This window comes from Salvelinus namaycush, chromosome 17 (genome assembly GCF_016432855.1).
Source record: "Salvelinus namaycush isolate Seneca chromosome 17, SaNama_1.0, whole genome shotgun sequence".
NCBI lineage: Eukaryota > Metazoa > Chordata > Actinopteri > Salmoniformes > Salmonidae > Salvelinus > Salvelinus namaycush.
The window spans coordinates 3,872,508-3,890,716 of record NC_052323.1 but is presented as its reverse complement, the minus strand read 5'-3'; the positions used below and the strand labels follow the sequence as shown (position 1 = coordinate 3,890,716).

Below are 18,209 nucleotides of genomic sequence, written 5' to 3'. Positions count from 1 at the left end.
CTGGAGTCCCCCCTGGACGCGTTCTTGGTCCTTTAACGTTTGGACCGGTGCTGAGGTGTGGTCATGGTTGTCATTTTAGAATGTTAGATACTTAGGGCTGGTTGGTTTGGGAATTTTCTTTCCCTCCATGGTTTTGTTTTTCCTCAGATATTCCATGTGTCCTCCTTTTGAGTTGTGTCGTCGTTATCTAGAGAAGAAGCAAGGGAGAGGCGGTCCATGGTGTAGACTTGTGCTCTCGTCAAGACAGACTGGGGAAATGTGTGGTAAGCGTTCTGTTGCTGGGCTCCGTACTCTCTTCTGCTGTCAGCGCTCAACACACACCAAGAGAGCAAGAAACCCCTCTCACTGCCATTGGCTACCTCTGTCTACAATCACAGGCAGAGAATCAAATCATAGGCGAGCTGGGAACAGAAAACATCAATATGTTGTTGAATCGGTATTATGTCTATGGAGTGAGAGTTTGACTAAATGTCTCATACACAATGACACATACACATTGCTGGAGAAAATATACAGACGTGTTTACATTGTTGAACTAAATTGTGATGACATTTTTTTTACACGATCAGTCTGCTTCTTTTACCTCGTGAAACAATATATTATGTAGCCTAGCTGTATGTGATGGTATATACATTCACATGTTGAGGATAAGAGAAAACATTATTTGTTGCACAAAGGCCTTGAAAAAATTAGAATAGCATTTTCTGAAGTGTCAATCATATCATCTATTTGTAAGCAGCTTTCATCCATTTAGATGGGAGCCTCAGCTTTGAATCGTGGCTTTCAAATACAAAGAGCCAGATGCCAACCATAATAGTCCATAATAGTACATTGATGAGAAAAGATGCATTTATGTCACAGATGCCTAGATCTATTACATTTTTCAAACTTAGGGATGTGATTTGAATGTAAGCATGTTCATAAAGGGTGAATTCGGAATAAGTGGGACACTTTCGACATCTATCCAACATATTAGCCCAACACATGATACATTTCTGAAATCCTCAAGATGTTTCCCAATCACACAAAAATGACAAATGTTGATATCATATTCACAGGAGGCATGACACGCGCATTTGTGTAGACTGAACCAAAATCCTATTTTCAGTTTGCGTTTGGTAAACTGGGACAGCAGGTTAGATAAACTGGGACTGTCCTAATTGTACCTCAATGACAAGTCAATTCAATGTTGTGTGATATAGGAAACATCTTGAGGAATTCAGAAATGTATCAGGTGTTGGGATAATACTTTGGATAGATGTTGAAAGAGGTTACAGAAGACGGAAATGCAAAAAGTGTCCCCCTTTTTCTGAATTCACCTGGGTGGGACATCACAACTGATAAACAACAAGAAAAATAAAATGTTACATTTATGTTTAAATTATTTTTTCATTTTTTGGCACCAATAGCACAAAGCAGAACTATAGTAGGCTTCAGTTTACATTGCATGATGGCAGTATAATTTAAACATATTTTTCTTACCCATTTCTTACCCAATGGCATCCACAATCTGCCTTTGTCATTCTAATTGTTTAAATTTGCATTCATCTGTACCTCATGGTTTTTAATAGATGAAAAAGATGACTGTTTAAAGTGAGTAAAACTTGTGCGTTGTTTATCAGTTGAGATTCGAGAAGTTACATTATTTTAGTCTATTCTTTTAATTGTGGAATGATTACAATCAACAGTCTCATAGCAGAAAAATATGAGATGTAATAGCATCATTTTTTTACTTTGAAGTTGAAAAACTAATTCGAATCAAACTTAAATCCACTGCAGGATGTCCTCAAACTATGTGTACGACTGATCAAACAAACCTCTCTCGCAGACAATATATTGTAGTAAAAACTATTTGGACTTCAGGCTTAAACAATGGTGGTGAGGAAAGAAAGTAAAAAAAAAATATATATATATATATATATTTCTTTTAATTAAAAAGTATGTGGTTACAAAAGAAACCAGGAGTTACACCTCTGCTCTAAGGCAGGGATGGGCAACTCCAGGCTTGGGGGCCTGATTGGTCTCACATTTTTGCCCCAGCTCACACACCTGACTCCAATAATCAATGAATCACGGTCTTTACTTTAGAACGCAATTAATTGCTTGCTAGGGATGGGGGAAAAGTGTGACACCACTCCGGCGATCGAGGATGAGTTGCCCGTCTCTGCTCCAAGGCGTTTGAACCCTGGTGCAATAGTCTCAAACTATTGAACAGTGCTAAATATCTTCTATTCTGTCACCATGACATGCAACTCATCTACAAAAGCATTCCTCTCCAAGTTGACGGAATCCATGTGGCAAAACAAACAAAAATGGGTGACAAAAAACAAAAAAGCTTGGTGATGAAAAATGTCCATTGGATTCCAGTCATTAAAACTTCTTCAGGATTCGTGGGTCCCCTGCGGCACGGTTGCGCTAACTTAGGCTAATGCGATTAGCATGAGGTTGTAAGTTACAAGAAAATTTCCCAGGACATAGACATATCTGATATTGGCAGAAAGATTAAATTCTTGTTCATCTAACTGCACTGACCAATTTACAGTAGCTATTACAGTGAAAGAATACCATGCTATTGTTTAAGGAGAGTGCACAGTTTTGAACATGAAAAGTTATTCATAAACAAATTAGGCACATTTGGAAAGTCTTGATACAAACCTTTGAACAGAAATGCCATGGTTAATTGGGTCAGTCTGAAACTTTGCACATACACTGCTGCCATCTAGTGGCCAAAATCCTAATTGCACCTGGGCTGGAATAATACATTATGGCCTTTCTCTTGCATTTCAAAGATGGTATAATTTATTTGTATTTTTTAATTGTTGGTTTTTTCTTTGTATTATCTTTTACCAGATCAAATGTGTTATATTCTCCTACATTCCTTTCACATTTCCACAAACTTCAAAGTGTTTCCTTTCAAATGGTACCAAGAATATGCATATCCTTGCTTCAGGGCCTGAGCTACAGGCAGTTAGATTTGGGTATGTAATTTTAGGTGAAAATGGAAAAAAAGGGGCCGATACTTAACAATCATTAAGAATAGGCTACATCCAGTATTTCCTTTCAAAAGATAAGCAATTTCACAAAAGCTATAATTTATCATACAGAAGACATTGCATTATAGATGGAAAGGAAATTGAGAATACAAGGCTTTTAAAATGTCAGGGACACAAAAGAACTGGTTGGAAACACAATGGTTACATTGTACAGAGCCTGGGTTATCATTCAAATTCCTCAGAGAGGATTTGAGAAATACATAGGTGGTATTTACACCTGCGTACATGGAACGCAATTCCCTTTTTGTGCACCTTTCTCTCTACATGAATTTTGACCTTGAACTTAATCATGAAAATAGCATGCTATTCACCAACTATTCGTTTAGGGTGGAGATCAACAAAATTAAGGCAGCGTTTCCAAAACTCGGACGACACGTATTATTTTTTGCCCTAAAACTACACAGTTGATTAAAATGATCCGAGCATGATGATTAGTTGATTATTTGAATCAGCTTTGAAGTGCTAGAACAAAAAACAAAACTTGCACCCCTTGGGGTCCCGGGGACCAAGTTTGGGAAACCCTGAATTGAGGTGTGGCAGAGGGGTGTCAACAGATACAGTCGTGGCCAAAAGTTTTGAGAATGACACATATTAATTTCCACAAAGTCTGCTGCTTTAGTGTCTTTAGATATTTTGTCAGATGTTACTATGGAATACTGAAGTATAATTACGAGCATTTCATAAGTGTCAAACGCTTTTATTGACAATTACATGAAGTTGATGCAAATAGTCAATATTTGCAGTTGCCCCTTCTTTTTCAAGACCTCTGCAATCCACCCTGGCATGCTGTCAATTAACTTCTGGGCCACATCCTGACTGATGGCAGCCCATTCTTGCATAGTCAATGCTTGGAGTTTGTCAGAATTTGTGGGGTTTTGTTTGTCCACCCGCCTCTTGAGGATTGACCACTAGCTCTCAATGGTATTAAGGTCTGGGGAGTTTCCTGGACATGGACCCAAAATATCGATGTTTTTTTCCCCGAGTCACTTAGTTATCACTTTTGCCTTATGGCAAGGTGCTCCATAATGCTGGAAAAGGCATTGTTTGTCACCAAACTGTTCCTGGATGGTTGGGAGACGTTGCTCTCGGAGGATATGTTGGTACCATTCTTTATTCATGGCTGTGTTCCTAATCAAAATTGTGAGTGAGCCCACTCCCTTGGCTGAAAAGCAACCCCACACATGAATGGTCTCAGGATGCTTTACTGTTGGCATGACACAGGACTGATGGTAGCGCTCACCTTGTCTTCTCCGGACAAGCTTTTTTCCGGTGCCCCAAACAATCGGAAAGGGGATTCATCAGAGAGAATGACTTTACCCCAGTCCTCAGCAGTCCAATCCCTGTACCTTTTGCAGAATATCAGACTGTCCCTGATGTTTTTCCTGGAGAGAAGTGGCTTCTTTGCTGCCCTTCTTGACACCAGGCCATCCTCCAAAAGCCTTTGCCTCACTGTGTGTGCAGATGCACTCACACCTGCCTGCTGCCATTGCTGAGCAAGCTCTGTACTGCTGGTGCCCCGATCCCGCTGCTGAATCAACTTTAGGAGACGGTCCTGGCGCTTGCTGGACTTTCTTGGGCACCCTGAAGCCTTCTTCACAACAATTGAACCGCTCTCCTTGAAGTTCTTGATGATCCGATAAATGGTTGATTTAGGTGCAATCTTACTGGCAGCAATATCCTTGCCTGTGAAGCCCTTTTTGTGCAAAGCAATGATGATGGCACGTGTTTCCTTGCAGGTAACCATGGTTGACAGAGGAAGAACAATGATTCCAAGCACCACCCTCCTTTTGAAGCTTTCAGTCTGTTATTCGAACTCAATTAGCATGACAGAGTGATCTCCAGCCTTGTCCTCGTCAACACTCACACCTGTGTTAACGAGAGAATCACTGACATGATGTCAGCTGGTCCTTTTGTGGCAGGGCTGACATGCAGTGGAAATGTTTTTGGGGGATTCAGTTCATTTGCATGGCAAAGAGGGACTTTGCAATTAATTGCAATTCATCTGATCACTCTTCATAACATTCTGCAGTATATGCAAATTGCCATCATACAAAATGAGGCAGCAGACTGAAAATTAATATTTGTGTAATTCTCAAAACTTTTGTCCACGACTGTACACACATAAATAACACTATTCTCCATGCACTGTAATTTACAAATTGGTAAGAGCTATTGATAAGAGCTAGGCTAATGAGTAAGCCTTTTGGATAAGGGGATTGTAAATTTAACAATTGTTTATATTCATTTGAAATGTTGATCACTGGAGACAAATGTGAAACCGGTCACATGGCACCAAACTGAAGCATAAACACATCACCTTTTCAATAGTGAAGTTTATTTAATGCTGGCCTTATAACTTGCAGATATGAAATGTGGAGACCCAAGCTATAGGCTTCTGTAGCCATGTGCAATTGACAGCATAGCGCCAAACCTACCAAGTTAATTTATGATTTTTAGAATGTTTTAATTATATGCCCAGACTTTCACTATTTTTTTACAATTTGTATCATGTTAAATATTAGCCACTATCGGTAACCGTTAGTTATACCAAAATACATTTATTACAGTCACTTCAGTCTTAGTTTCCTTACATTTTGCATCATTCCATTATATCTTTAGTTTACCTTTGTTTCCTGTGTCACATTCATGTGGTTGTTCTGAGGATTGCTAGAAATAGTGGATCATATTAGGCTAAGGTATTACAAGTTGTGCAATAATTTGGAACATGTAACCTATTTGAATCATTATGGAACGCAGACCATACGTAGCAGTTTAAACCTGGAGCACCTTTTCCGACACCTTGACCGTTGTCATCACAGTTCCATGATTAGTGAGGATCATTAGGGTAGATTTATAGAACTACTGGTCAACCACACTGTACACTTCTCAACTTCCAATATTTCAAGGATAGAACAATTTAATATGGAAACTTTCAGAAGGAATCAAACCACTACTTTTGATTCACCAATATATTTAAGATGTTTTTTTTAACATATATATATACTTTCCTAAACAATATACAAGATCAGAGTATTTTTTTAATCTACCAATTGGTGCTGAAATGATGAAAGTGTGTGTATGTACACTGCTTTCCTTCATTGATCCCGAAAATTCGAATAGGAAAAAAAGAAGTAAAGTACACCAAATTAAAGGGATGGCGTTAGATAAATGTACTGAAAATCCTATTGATTGAAAACTTCTGTTGTCCAGCAAGTGGGAGGAATTTCTGAGTTTGAATCAAATTTTAATCAGTGCGCACAAGGGAATAACACCGGCAAAGCCCATTACACACCTGCATAAAGGTACATCTGAATATCAACTAATGAGAAGTGTGTAGGAAAAGTGTACATTTCCTAAATCTGAAGGCAATTGGGAGCAATAGTGCTCTGCTCCCACCATGAGGCCAAAACAAGACATAGCATACTTACACATTCGACTAATGCCAACCACAAATTGTGATTAGAAACTTTACCACTTCACAAATTAGAAGATCTGGGGAACAAAAGGGGTGGTCTCGGTCCGATCCTATTCGGCTCGCTGCAGGTGAGAACGCAGCCCGGACCAAACAGGAAAATAACCAGAAGAAGTGCACAGTATTATTGGCAAGTGGCTGGTTTGGCCACATATTCGCAGTCGACACTTGTTTGCCCTTTTTTTGCAGTTCCCTCCAAGTACAAAGGCATTGTCACCTGTTGCAACCCAAGTGCATTGCGCCTGGTGTTTGGCGGGGAGAATTTGCCCCTGAACACATTTCCTTTGAAGCTGCTGTCTGGAGACAGACCGGGGGGCTTTGGTTGCTCTGTCCTTTACTCCCCCTTTCTTTCTTCAGACCTTTTTTTGGATTTTTGACAGTCAGCCACCATAAGCTGCTGAGATATGCAGGCAATAACCAGCAAGACTGTTAAGTTTGTAAGGAGTGTCATGTCCCACTAAACTTTCTGCAAAAATGTCAGATGTTTGTTAGTACAGTACAATTACCTCCCATTCAAATAATTGCTAATGTAGCCTACTACAACACAGCAGCATGAAGATGAGATTTATGGAGGATAATGGTATATAATATAACATATATTAATATAATATAACATAACATAAGTGGTTATTTTATTCAGCTCACCTGTGGATTTGGGAAAATGGAAATTGTTCAATACCGTAGTGACACCTGGGGAACGTGCACTTGGCATTTGTAGACCGACACACCTACACCTCCCTAGCTCCAACGTGGAACATAGGCCAACCTGCGCACAGTTTGTCAGAGCTTATTTGGTGGTATCTTGTCACAAGTTGCCCTTAATTAGGCCTGTAAAAATGTTTTGTCTATTGTCGTTTAAAAACGAGTGAAAACCTACATATTGAAAATACAGATTGGATAACCTGTCCTGAAATGATGTGAGGTTATAGTACATGCACTCCTAAACTATTCTAGTAAAAGTGCAGTGGGCAACACATTGATGGCAGCAATCAATGAAAAAATAAACATTTAAAAGAAGTTGATACAACAGCATCACTTACTTGGGAAAAGAGAGACTACGCCTCAAAAAGGTTAGAGCCCCACAGTGGAGGTGTCTTAACCATAAAACCTAACAGTCAAACGGTCGCAAACATTTTTCCACCATTCATTTTTCCCATCGGGTATTTTAGAAACACTTAAAGGGCTGTGTTTCGTGTAGACTTAACCTGACTTGACATTTTGATGGCGGCGCCGGATGAGATGGCTGAAGTTTTACGGGCTCATAAGCAATTCTGCTAGTGTTTTTGTTGTTGTTGATATTTGTAACTTATTTTGTACATAATGTTTCTGCCACCGTCAATAATGACCGTGATTACTCACCTCGTACTGGACGAAGATTTTTTCTTTGACAAGTCGGACGCATCATTCGCATGAAGAAGGCAAGAGAGAACAGCTGCCTCCGGTAAGACAAGTGGTGGAGGTCTGTGTCTATTTGTAAATAACAGCTGGTGCAAAAATCTAATATCAAGGAAGTCTCGAGGTTTTGCTCGCATGAGGTTGAGTATCTCATGATAAGCTGTAGACCACACGATTTACCAAGAGAGTTTATCTACATTCTTCGTAGCTGTCTATTTACCACCACAAACCGATGCAGGCACTAAGACCGTACTCAACGAGCTGTATAAGGCCATAAGCAAACAAGAAAATGCTCATCGAGGCGGCGCTCCTAGTGGCCGGGGACTTTAATGCAGTGAAACTTACATCCGTTTAACAACGACCACTCTCAGAATCTTCCCATCCTGTTTGGATTTTTTCTCAGGTTTTTGCCTGCCATATGAGTTCTGTTATACTCACAGACATCATTCAAACAGTTTTAGAAACTTCTGAGTGTTTTCTATCCAAAAGAAATAATAATATGCATATATTAGCATCTGGGACAGAGTAGGAGGCAGTTCACTATGGGCACGCAATTCATCCAAAAGTGAAAATGCTGCCCCCTATATCAAAGAAGTTAACGGGGCACCAGAATTTGAATCTGGGACCTCTTGATCTGCAGTCATTTTACATGAGCAACCAGAGAGGGAAAAAATGTAATAAACGCTAGACCACCATTACGCCACACACAGCGACGTGTACAAAGCTCTCCCTTGCCCTCCATTTGGCAAATCAATACGGAAGTGGTCAGATGGCGCCGATATTAAGCTACAAACAGGCAAAGCGTCAATACAGGACTAAGATTGAATCGTACTACACCGGCTCCGACGCTTGTCGAATGTGGCAGGGCTTGCAAACTATTACAGAATACAAAGGGAAGCACAGCCGAGAGCTGCCCAGTGGCACGAACCTACCAGACGAGCTAAATTACTTCAAAGCTCGCTTCAAGGCAAGCAACACAAGCATGCATGAGCGGATCAGCTGCTACAGACGACTGTGATCACACTCTCCGTAGCCAATATGAGTAAGACCTTTAAACAGGTCAACATTCACAAGGCTGCAGGGCCAGACGGATTACCAGGATGTTTCCTCCAAGCATGCGCTGACCAACTGGCAAGTGTTTTCAATTACATTTTCAACATCTCCCTGATCGAGTCTGTAATACCAACATGTTTCAAGCCGACCACCCGTGTTCTTGGGCACAGGGACTTCGGTAACCTGCCTAAATGACTACTGACGCGTAGCACTCACATCTGTAGTCATGAATTGCTTTGAAAGACTGGTCATGGGTCACATCAACACCATTATCCCAGAAACCCTAGACTCACTCCAATTTGCATACTGCTGCAACAGATTATGCAATCTTTATTGCACTCCACACCTGGACAAAAGGAACACCTATGTGAGAATGCTGTTCATTGACTACAGCTCAGCATTCAACACCATAGCGCCCTTAAAGCTCATGACTAAGCTTAGGACCCTGGGACCAAACACTTCCCTCTGCAACTGGATCTTGGGCTTACTGACAGGCTGCCCCCAGGTGGTAAGGGTAGGTAACACATCTGCCACGCTGATCCTCTACACAGGGTACCCTGAAGGGTGTGTCATCAGTCCCCTCCTGTACTCCCGGTTTACTGATTCTCATCGACGAGGCTGGAGCTGGTTGAGAGCGTCAAGTTCCTTGGTGTCCACAAACTATCATGGTTCAAACACACCAAGACAGTTGTGAAGAGGGCACAACACCACCTATTCCCCCTCAGGAGACAGCAAGAGGTACTGGAGCACCAAGTCTAGGTACAAAAGGCTTTTTAACAGCTTCTACCCCCAAGCCATGAGACTCCTGAACAGCAAATCAAATGGCTACCCGGACTGTTAACATTGTCCCCCCTCCCATTTTACACTGCTGCTATACTTTATCCATGCAGTCACTTCCTCTACATTACCTCAACCAGTTCCCCCACACTGACTGTACCCCCCCCCCCCCCCCCCCCCCCTGTATATAGCCTAGTCCTTCTCAAATAGTGGGGCGCGCCCCCCTGGGGGGGCTCGGAGCGATGCCAGGGGGGGCGCGTGTGCTGTGACCCCGGGGAACATGCTTTTTTTGCTGCAGGGAGTAGTTTTTTTTTGCACCGAACAAGAGCACACAGCACAGAGCAGGAGATATGAAGTGCAGATAACAAACCCTTAAGAGACACCATGGAAAAATATTTAACACAGTATGAAAAGAAAGGCGGAGAGAGACGGAGATAATGAGATAAACGTAAGTCTCACGAAAGCTAAGACGAGGAAATATGACGACGCGTATGTAGCGCTTGGCTTGACTGTGACTACGGTGGGAGAGGAGAAAAGACCGGTATGTTTACTGTGTCTAAAAATGTTGGCAGCGGACAGCATGAAGCCAAATAAATGAAGGCGTCACTTAAAGACATTACACCCCAATCACGCTGATAAGCCGCTTGAGTTTTTTCAGCGAAAACGTGCCGAATATGGCCAACAATCGTCCCGCTTTGCAAAACGTTCTCATTGTAGCCATTAATCCTGACTTCCTCATTTTGATTTTTTTTAAATCAGCACAAATTGTTTTATTCATTTTTGTTTTATAAGTTAGTGTTTCATATATTGTGCTCCTGAGTTAATGTTGCTGATCAATTTGAATTTATTATTATTGATTATATTTTATTTTTCAGTATCTAATGGTCAAAAAATGTTTAGTTTAAGGCTTGAATTATTTATTTTTTTCAGGCAAACTGATGCACTTTGTCTTTTCTGATACAGACTAAAAAACAATGTTAAAGTTATTCTTTGTAAGTTGATCTATATTTCTTTTTTTTGTTTTCTTTAATGTTAATAAGGATACAATGTTATGCAGAGGTGTACCTATAACACTTTTATAGACAAATGATACTATTTACAGTAGCGGCGGAGAGTTGGGGGGGGGGCGCGAAATGTTAACTTCTTCCTAGGGGGCGTAACAGAAAATAATTGAGAAGCACTGATATAGCCTCACTTTATTTTAAATACTTAACCTGCATTGGTTTAGAGCTTGCAAATAAGCATTGTAGTCAGCGCATGTGACAAATTGATTAACTTGGAACCAAAATAATATATTGATAAGTCACCTTGTCTATTCCCCCAGATTCAAAAATGCAAATTAACAGCAATACATGAACGAGTACAAATCTCTGCAAGTCATCTCTAGCGGTCACCTTCCTTAAAAGCTAGTGTCGAATAATAAATATTGCACAAGACAGTTCAAAAGAACCTAATGTAATCAATTTTATTAAGTTAATCCAAAGGTTTACATTTGACTCAATTCGGCTCTCGTCCAGATCATGGAATTTGTATTCTTATTGTAGCCACATTAGCATTTTGGGGAGGGGAGCGGGGAATGCAAGTGAATATTTTGTTAAGTCATATTATGCAGTTATCACATCACGCCAGGGTAAACCTACATGAAACAGAGCCCTTCCTTGAAGTGTTTCTAAAATCCCCCATGGGAAAATGTTGGAAAAACATTTGGAACCAATTCCTTGTTTAACTGCAAGGTTTTATGGGTATTAAGACTGATGTGGTACTCCATAGCCCATTCACGTTGCAGATAGAGCTGCTATCGCGCCATTTTCTCTCGCATGTTGTGAGATCAATAACAGTAAAATGAAGTATGGGACACAAGTTCAGCCTCTTGATAAGACTGATTTAATTTGAGAAATTTTTCCCCAAATGTGTATTAACTTGGTTTAGGCATTTGGCAATGTGAAACAAATCAGACCAAATGGACAATTATTTTATAATCCAAATGATTCTATATCTCAACTGTATGAAGACACCTGAAATGTAACAGAGCATTGCAGGTGTGATTACAGAGTACATTGAAAATATTAGGCTTTGAGCTCCAACATGCATGAAATAAAACAATTGAAATAGGAGGGAGTAATAAAGGGTCTTGGCAGGAATGGAATTTATTTACAAGATATTTTACAGCACAGATGCCTTGATTGACAACAAGTGAACTCCCAACCAGACACCGTTGATTGAGGCAAGCGGCAAAAAAAATAAGGCAGCGTTCTGCGGAATGTTGAACCAAACTAGACTTAAGCGTCCAACTTTGGCTAGAATACCATTGAGCAGAATAAATGTGCTATAAAAAAAACTAAACCACAGAGCCCATATAAAATATCAAGTAAACCAAGACACCTAGTCTGGGAAAGATTTGTCAGGAAATATTCACAAGCATGTCTATTAGTTTGAGGGGGAAAAAAATAAGCTGAAGTTTAATTACAAGAATGCAGACTGACTGATGCATCTGTACAGCTTTTTAACAGTTAAAAACCACTGAACACATTTGTCTAGTGAGAAAAGACTGACAAAGAGATGATATTGCTTGATTAACTACATTAAAGCTCAGGGTTGCATCAAGCATAAAAGACAATCCTACAGGATTGTACATGTAAAAATTACATAAAAGCTCACTAAATTGTGTCCAAAGCTGCAAAAGACTGCTGCATTGGTTCAGTTGAGACATCTTGGCAAAAATGTCTTATGTAGTTAAAAAAAATATGTGCATGAAAGAAATATAGATTAAACCAGTTCTCAGCATTGGCGAGCAAAGAAAAGAAATCAATTCAATGACAACTTCTCTGGGGGCTCGATGAGAGAGACCTCTTGGTACCTGGATAACGAGAAACACAATATGTTAGAAAAACCAACACTAATCAGTCATGTTCAATCTAATAGAAAATCGGTAAAATTAACATATTAAGTAGTTCACCCTAAAAAGACAATGGCCAAGCGTGTAAGCTTATTGGACATTTTATACTGAACAAAAATATAAAAATGCAACATGTATAGTGTTGATCCCATGTATCATGAGCTGAAATAAAAGAGCTGAGAAATGTTCGATGCACAAAAAACGTATTTCTCTCAAATTTGTTTACATTCCTGTTAGTAAGCATTTCTCATTTGACAAAATAATCTATCCACCTGACAGGTGGGGCATATCAAGAACCTGATTAAACAGCATGATCATTACAGGTGCACCTTGTGCTGGAACAAAAGGTGACTAAAATGTGCAGTCGTCACAACGCAATGCCAGAAACGTCTCAAGTTTAGGGAGGGTGCAATTGCCATGCCGACCAGAGCCATTGCCAGAGAACTGAATGTTCATTTCTCTACCGTAAGCCACCTCCAACATAATTTTGTCAGTACAACCAATAGGCCTCACAACCGCAGACCACGTGTAAGTACACCAGCCGAGAACCTCTACATCCAACTTCTTCACCTGTGGGATTTTCTGAGACCAGCCACCAAGGCAGCTGAAGAGTATTTATCTGTAATAAACCATTGAGGGGAAAACTAATTCCGATTGGCTGGGCCTAGCTCCCCAATGGGTGGCATCGTTGCGCCCCTGCCCAGTTATGTGAAAGCCATAAATTGTGGACTAAATCATGCATTTCAATTGACTGATTTCCTTATATGAACTGTAACTCAGTAAAGTTGTTGCATTTATATTTTTGTTCAGTATTGATTAGCATCAAATGAATTAGATACTAATGGGTTGTTACAATTAGCAAAATATGCCAACATGGCAAATTTGGTATATACAGTGGATTACTGTGACCACTAGTGAGTCATGAACAACTTTCAGATAAGAAAGTTGAAATCATTCTGTAGGGTTCACTTACTTTGCACCCTTGTACTTCTCCCGCACTGACTGCTGTGCATGCGTAGCAGTGTTGAGATACATTTGGTACAGATCCTCTATGCAAGGCATCAGGTCTTCTAAAGAGTAGCCAGTCACCTCTGCCAGAGACTTTGACTAATAAAAAAAAAGAAAAACCGAGTCAGGAAAAGGAATAAAAAAAGGCACTGCAAATGTATTTGTTTTAGGGCAAAGACAAGTTGTCATTTGAGTTTGGGAGAAACTGTTGATCAATTGAAAACTTTCATTCCACACAGGCTAGCGGTCTCTTCAGGGTATGACAATCTCACACTACAGCAGTGTAAGGAAAATGTAGGTTTAACTGTTAAAAAATTCAAATGCAATCAAGAGACTGCTGTCGGGGAGGCTGAGGATCAAAAACACACGGGCAGCAGGGGGGGGGATTAGAGATTGTGTATTCCCATGTTGCCAGTAAGCAAACCTGTCAACAGGGTATAGCCTACTTATCAAACAATTAACTTTAAAAAAGCAGACATAATAATGGCACTGACTTTAGTGACAGTTGGAAAGGCCAAGGAAACTCCTACCCTGCTGGAACACTTACTGTGGCATTGAAAACTTACCCATGAGCCTCCTGTTACTGTGTGGTTTGCCAAAACTAAGGCGGCAGCAGAAGTCTGAGAAGGGAAGTATTTCAGGAATGGGTCCGAGTCAACTAGGCTGAGCTCCCCTAGGAACTAAGACAAACAGAACAATAAAACCACAATTTCAACTTCAATTACAAGCTGTGACCACGACAATGTGTGCTCTACTCACCATTGACAAGCTCTCCACCTTGCTGCTGACTGGCTGGGTGAGAAAGTACTGTGTAAGAAACTGGTTGATGGTGGGAGAGGCAAGATCAAAGGAGAGCACTTTCAACACCAGATGCTCCATTCGCAACACTTGCTTCTTCGTGTATGTGTCATCCGTGATGTAAACAAACTCTGCAACCTCCGGGGGATAGATCTCTTCAAATTTCCTGCAATAATGAAAACCAGTGTCCGAAGTTGGTGCCAATCTTTCCCATTCATTTGGGACAGAGGCCTAATACATAAAGTAAGCGCTACACAGACAGCAAAGACTCAGTTCACTCTGCACACTTTTGAGACACACAAACTCCCTTTAAGAATGCTGTGGAGGAGTCTACAACACTTACGAAGCCAACAGCATTGCAGCGGTCCCGACCAACTGCAGCTTCCCCCGCAGGACTGACATGGAAGACAGGAAACGGTCGATGTAGTTCACGGCAAGGTATAGCGTCTCGTTCTGGAGTTTGTACTCCTCTCCAACCTCCACCAGCCAGTCAACGAGGATGGCCCGCATGCTGTTGGTGATGTCTGGCTGCTTTTTCATGTAGCCTGCTTTTGGTCTGGACTTAACCTAAGGACAAGAGTCCAAAGACAAGGAGTTTCCACAATACTCTAGTTACGGTTCAGTTATTTGTGTGACAATTGAATAATGAACACACGCCAGTTTGCTCACCTCCATTTCTCTAAGATACGTGTGTATTTCTGAAGCATACTCCGTTGCCACATTCACTGGCTTCTCGTCGCCTTCAATAACCGACATATCCATGGGAGAATCTGTATATAAAGATTGGAAAATGTTTGACTTTCTAATCCATATGGAGACAACATCATGTTCATATTAGAGTTTTAAAAGGGTAAATAAATAGGGGATATAAAAAGTCTGGTTGGATTACTCACCGTCAAAACTAACATTCATGTTAGATACACATGTTGCTGGTATATCAAGAGAGGAGAGAGGCTGCCTGAGAAGGGTAACTGTTGGGTTCAGTGTCAGGGGTGGAATCTCTGTGGAGGGCTTGGCCTTGAGGGACACCTGTTTCTTGGAGCAGGCACCATCAGGCTCATCCACATGAATCTGGAAAGCTGGCTGCTTGCTGCCCAGCTTCTCTGCATAACTTTTAGGTACTTCATTTTCACAGGATAGCACCTGAAATGAGGGCAGATCATTTCAAAGAGAAGACAATTATTTCCATGCTCATGGTTACTAAAGTGAAATTAATACATTTTATAATGGAAAGAATTGTTTGAGAATGCAAATTGCCCATCCCAATGAGCAGAAGAGGAGATTGACAGTATAAAATGGCGGACTAACGTTACTTGGAAGTGAACCTGCCCAACATTTCTAGACACAAATATTCAGTAAAATATCAATTAAATTCAAAGTGAACTGCTTGGTAGTGAAAATATCACCTTTAAAAAAAAGAAGTGTTTCCCTAAATGTAGCAAATTAGCTAGCAAGCTAGCCACCCGGCTCAATCTGCATGCTACTGCTATGTTAGCAAGCTAGTCTACAAATCTGTAGGTATATGGTGTTGGCTGGCTAGTGGCTAGTTAGCAAGTTTCCAACCTGTTTTGTGCCGCGCAGAGTTTGAGGTTTGCTGCGTTTGTTGTTTTGCAAGGCTCCCAGGACAGTTCTCTGTGGCGCTTTTGGGACAATGTTCTCCTGGTTGTCCACACGGTTTTTGATTGTACCCCTCAGTCCGGACAGCATATTTTCTTGGTTTTGGTATTCTGGCAGTGGAACATCAACTGAGCGTCCTTGGGTTGATCCTGACATGTTAGCCTCCGTTCCTGGCTCACTGACGTCAAACAAGTCACTGTAGAAACGTGCAATTTGTTACAGAAAATTAAACAGAACTTTGATGGTAAATTAAATATAAACTGTACTTACAAATGAGCTTAGAACTAGAGGCTAGGTTAGCTAGTTATCACACAAGTCTCGTGTTGAGATGGCAACGTACCGTTAGCAAAAGTCGGCGCTGCAAATTTAAAACCTTATCTGGAACGTTGACGCAACAAAATCCTCTACATGAAACCACAACATTAGCTGGCCATACTGTTCGACAAAATATTATAACTGCTAACTAGACCAAGTTCCTTGTTTCTCAGAACATGCAGCTAGATATATGTTGCTTTTTCTCAATTCAAGTAGCCCGCGACCATTGAAACGGCCAATCAGAGCCGAATGCGAAAGTACGTCACGAAGCTACGGCGGCTGATAGAACTCAGATTCCCTGTGTCCGCGAATGCCGCGAATGCACAGCCGTTGAGATTTCGTTGTACACTTTTGTCAGGCGGGACAACCGGAAAATGAATACTCAAAGGTCGATTTTTTTATCATTGTAATTCATATAATATCGTATAAATAATTATGATCTCTCTGAGAGCATCTCAAAGTATTGTTACACTCACTTATGTTATACAGAGTAGACAACCCCCATGACAAATAAACCACAAATGATTGAACATTTGATATATTTAAATACTCTATTTGATATATTTTTTATTTTAACCTTTATTTAAACAGGGAGTTACCATTGAGACCATGGCCTCTTTCACAATAAAGCCTGCCTATACAGTTCATAAGACAAAATCAAATCAAAATTATATACTAAATTTAAAACAAACTAAAATACAGCACAACACAAATGTTAAAGAAAAACGGTTACATTCCTCAGTAAGAAGTTCCCAAATCAATATTTTAAATTGCGGAGCGGAACCAGAATATCCAATTGTAATGTATTTTGTAGTTGGTTCCAGCAATGATGCACATTATAACTAAAAGTGGATTTACCAAGTTCTGGGGAGACCAGAGAAATCTCAACAGTTTTGTATCTAATGTTTTTATACTTTAACAAGAAAGTTTGGTAAGTTTGAAGCTTATGTAGTAGAGCTTTGTAAACAAAAAGGCAGTAATTAAGTGATCTACGGGACTTTATTGAGGACCAGCCAACCTTTTGATCCAGGATGCAGTGGTGAGTATTAAAAATGCCACCTTTGATAAAACGAATGGTGCTATAATAGACGGAATCCAAAGGTTTAAGAGTAGTGGCTGCTGCAATCTGGTAAATGCTGTCACCATAGTCAAGAACTGTCAGGAATGTTGACTGTACAATCTGCTTCCTGCTATTTAGTGAGAGGCAAGATCCATTTCTAAAAAATAAGCCAGCCCACTTTAAATTGTAGCTTTTTAACTAGCTCATCTGTACGTTTTTTTAAACATTACATTTTTGTCAATGCAAATGCCCAAATATTTATAGGCCGAGGAGCCGATCAATGGGAGAACCAACCATCAATAAACACGTAGTCCATCTTAATTTTGGGGTGAGAATTAGAGAACATATATTTAGTCTTGCCCGCATTAAGTACACATTTTAAACCAAACAGGGCTTTCTGTAAGGTAACAAGGTCAAATTGCAGCTCTAACAGCCTGTTCAACAGTTGGGTCTTTGTAATAAATAACAGTGTTGTCTGCATACAGATGAATATTACAAGTTAACAGATAGACCAATATTATTTATATAAATAGTAAAGACAACAGGTCTCAATACCGACCCCTGCGGTACACATACTTGAATGGAAATATAACTTGAAAATATAATTGTTAATGTTTGACATGTGTAAACCTATAAAAGAGAACATACAACAGAAGATATAGCTAGGCCAACAGAATATAGGCCTTTACACATCTAGATGTTGTTGACAATTGATATAAATAATTCATATTATGTAACATAATTGATTCTAGTATCTTACAAAAA

General features: G+C 40.2%; 1 protein-coding gene across 1 annotated transcript; it reads right to left on the bottom strand.

Moving 5' to 3' along the window:
- Window positions 1-11,872: 11,872 nt before the first annotated feature.
- On the bottom strand, window positions 11,873-16,635 carry LOC120062238 (cyclin-A2-like). The gene is made up of 9 exons (XM_039012059.1): window positions 16,410-16,635; window positions 16,016-16,265; window positions 15,346-15,595; window positions 15,122-15,222; window positions 14,796-15,019; window positions 14,414-14,618; window positions 14,221-14,334; window positions 13,620-13,753; window positions 11,873-12,607 (listed from the first exon to the last, which is right to left on the bottom strand). Exons 2-9 carry the CDS (start codon window positions 16,223-16,225, stop codon window positions 12,556-12,558), a joined length of 1,290 nt encoding a protein of 429 aa, XP_038867987.1. The 5' UTR covers window positions 16,226-16,265; window positions 16,410-16,635; the 3' UTR covers window positions 11,873-12,555.
- Window positions 16,636-18,209: the final 1,574 nt, after the last annotated feature.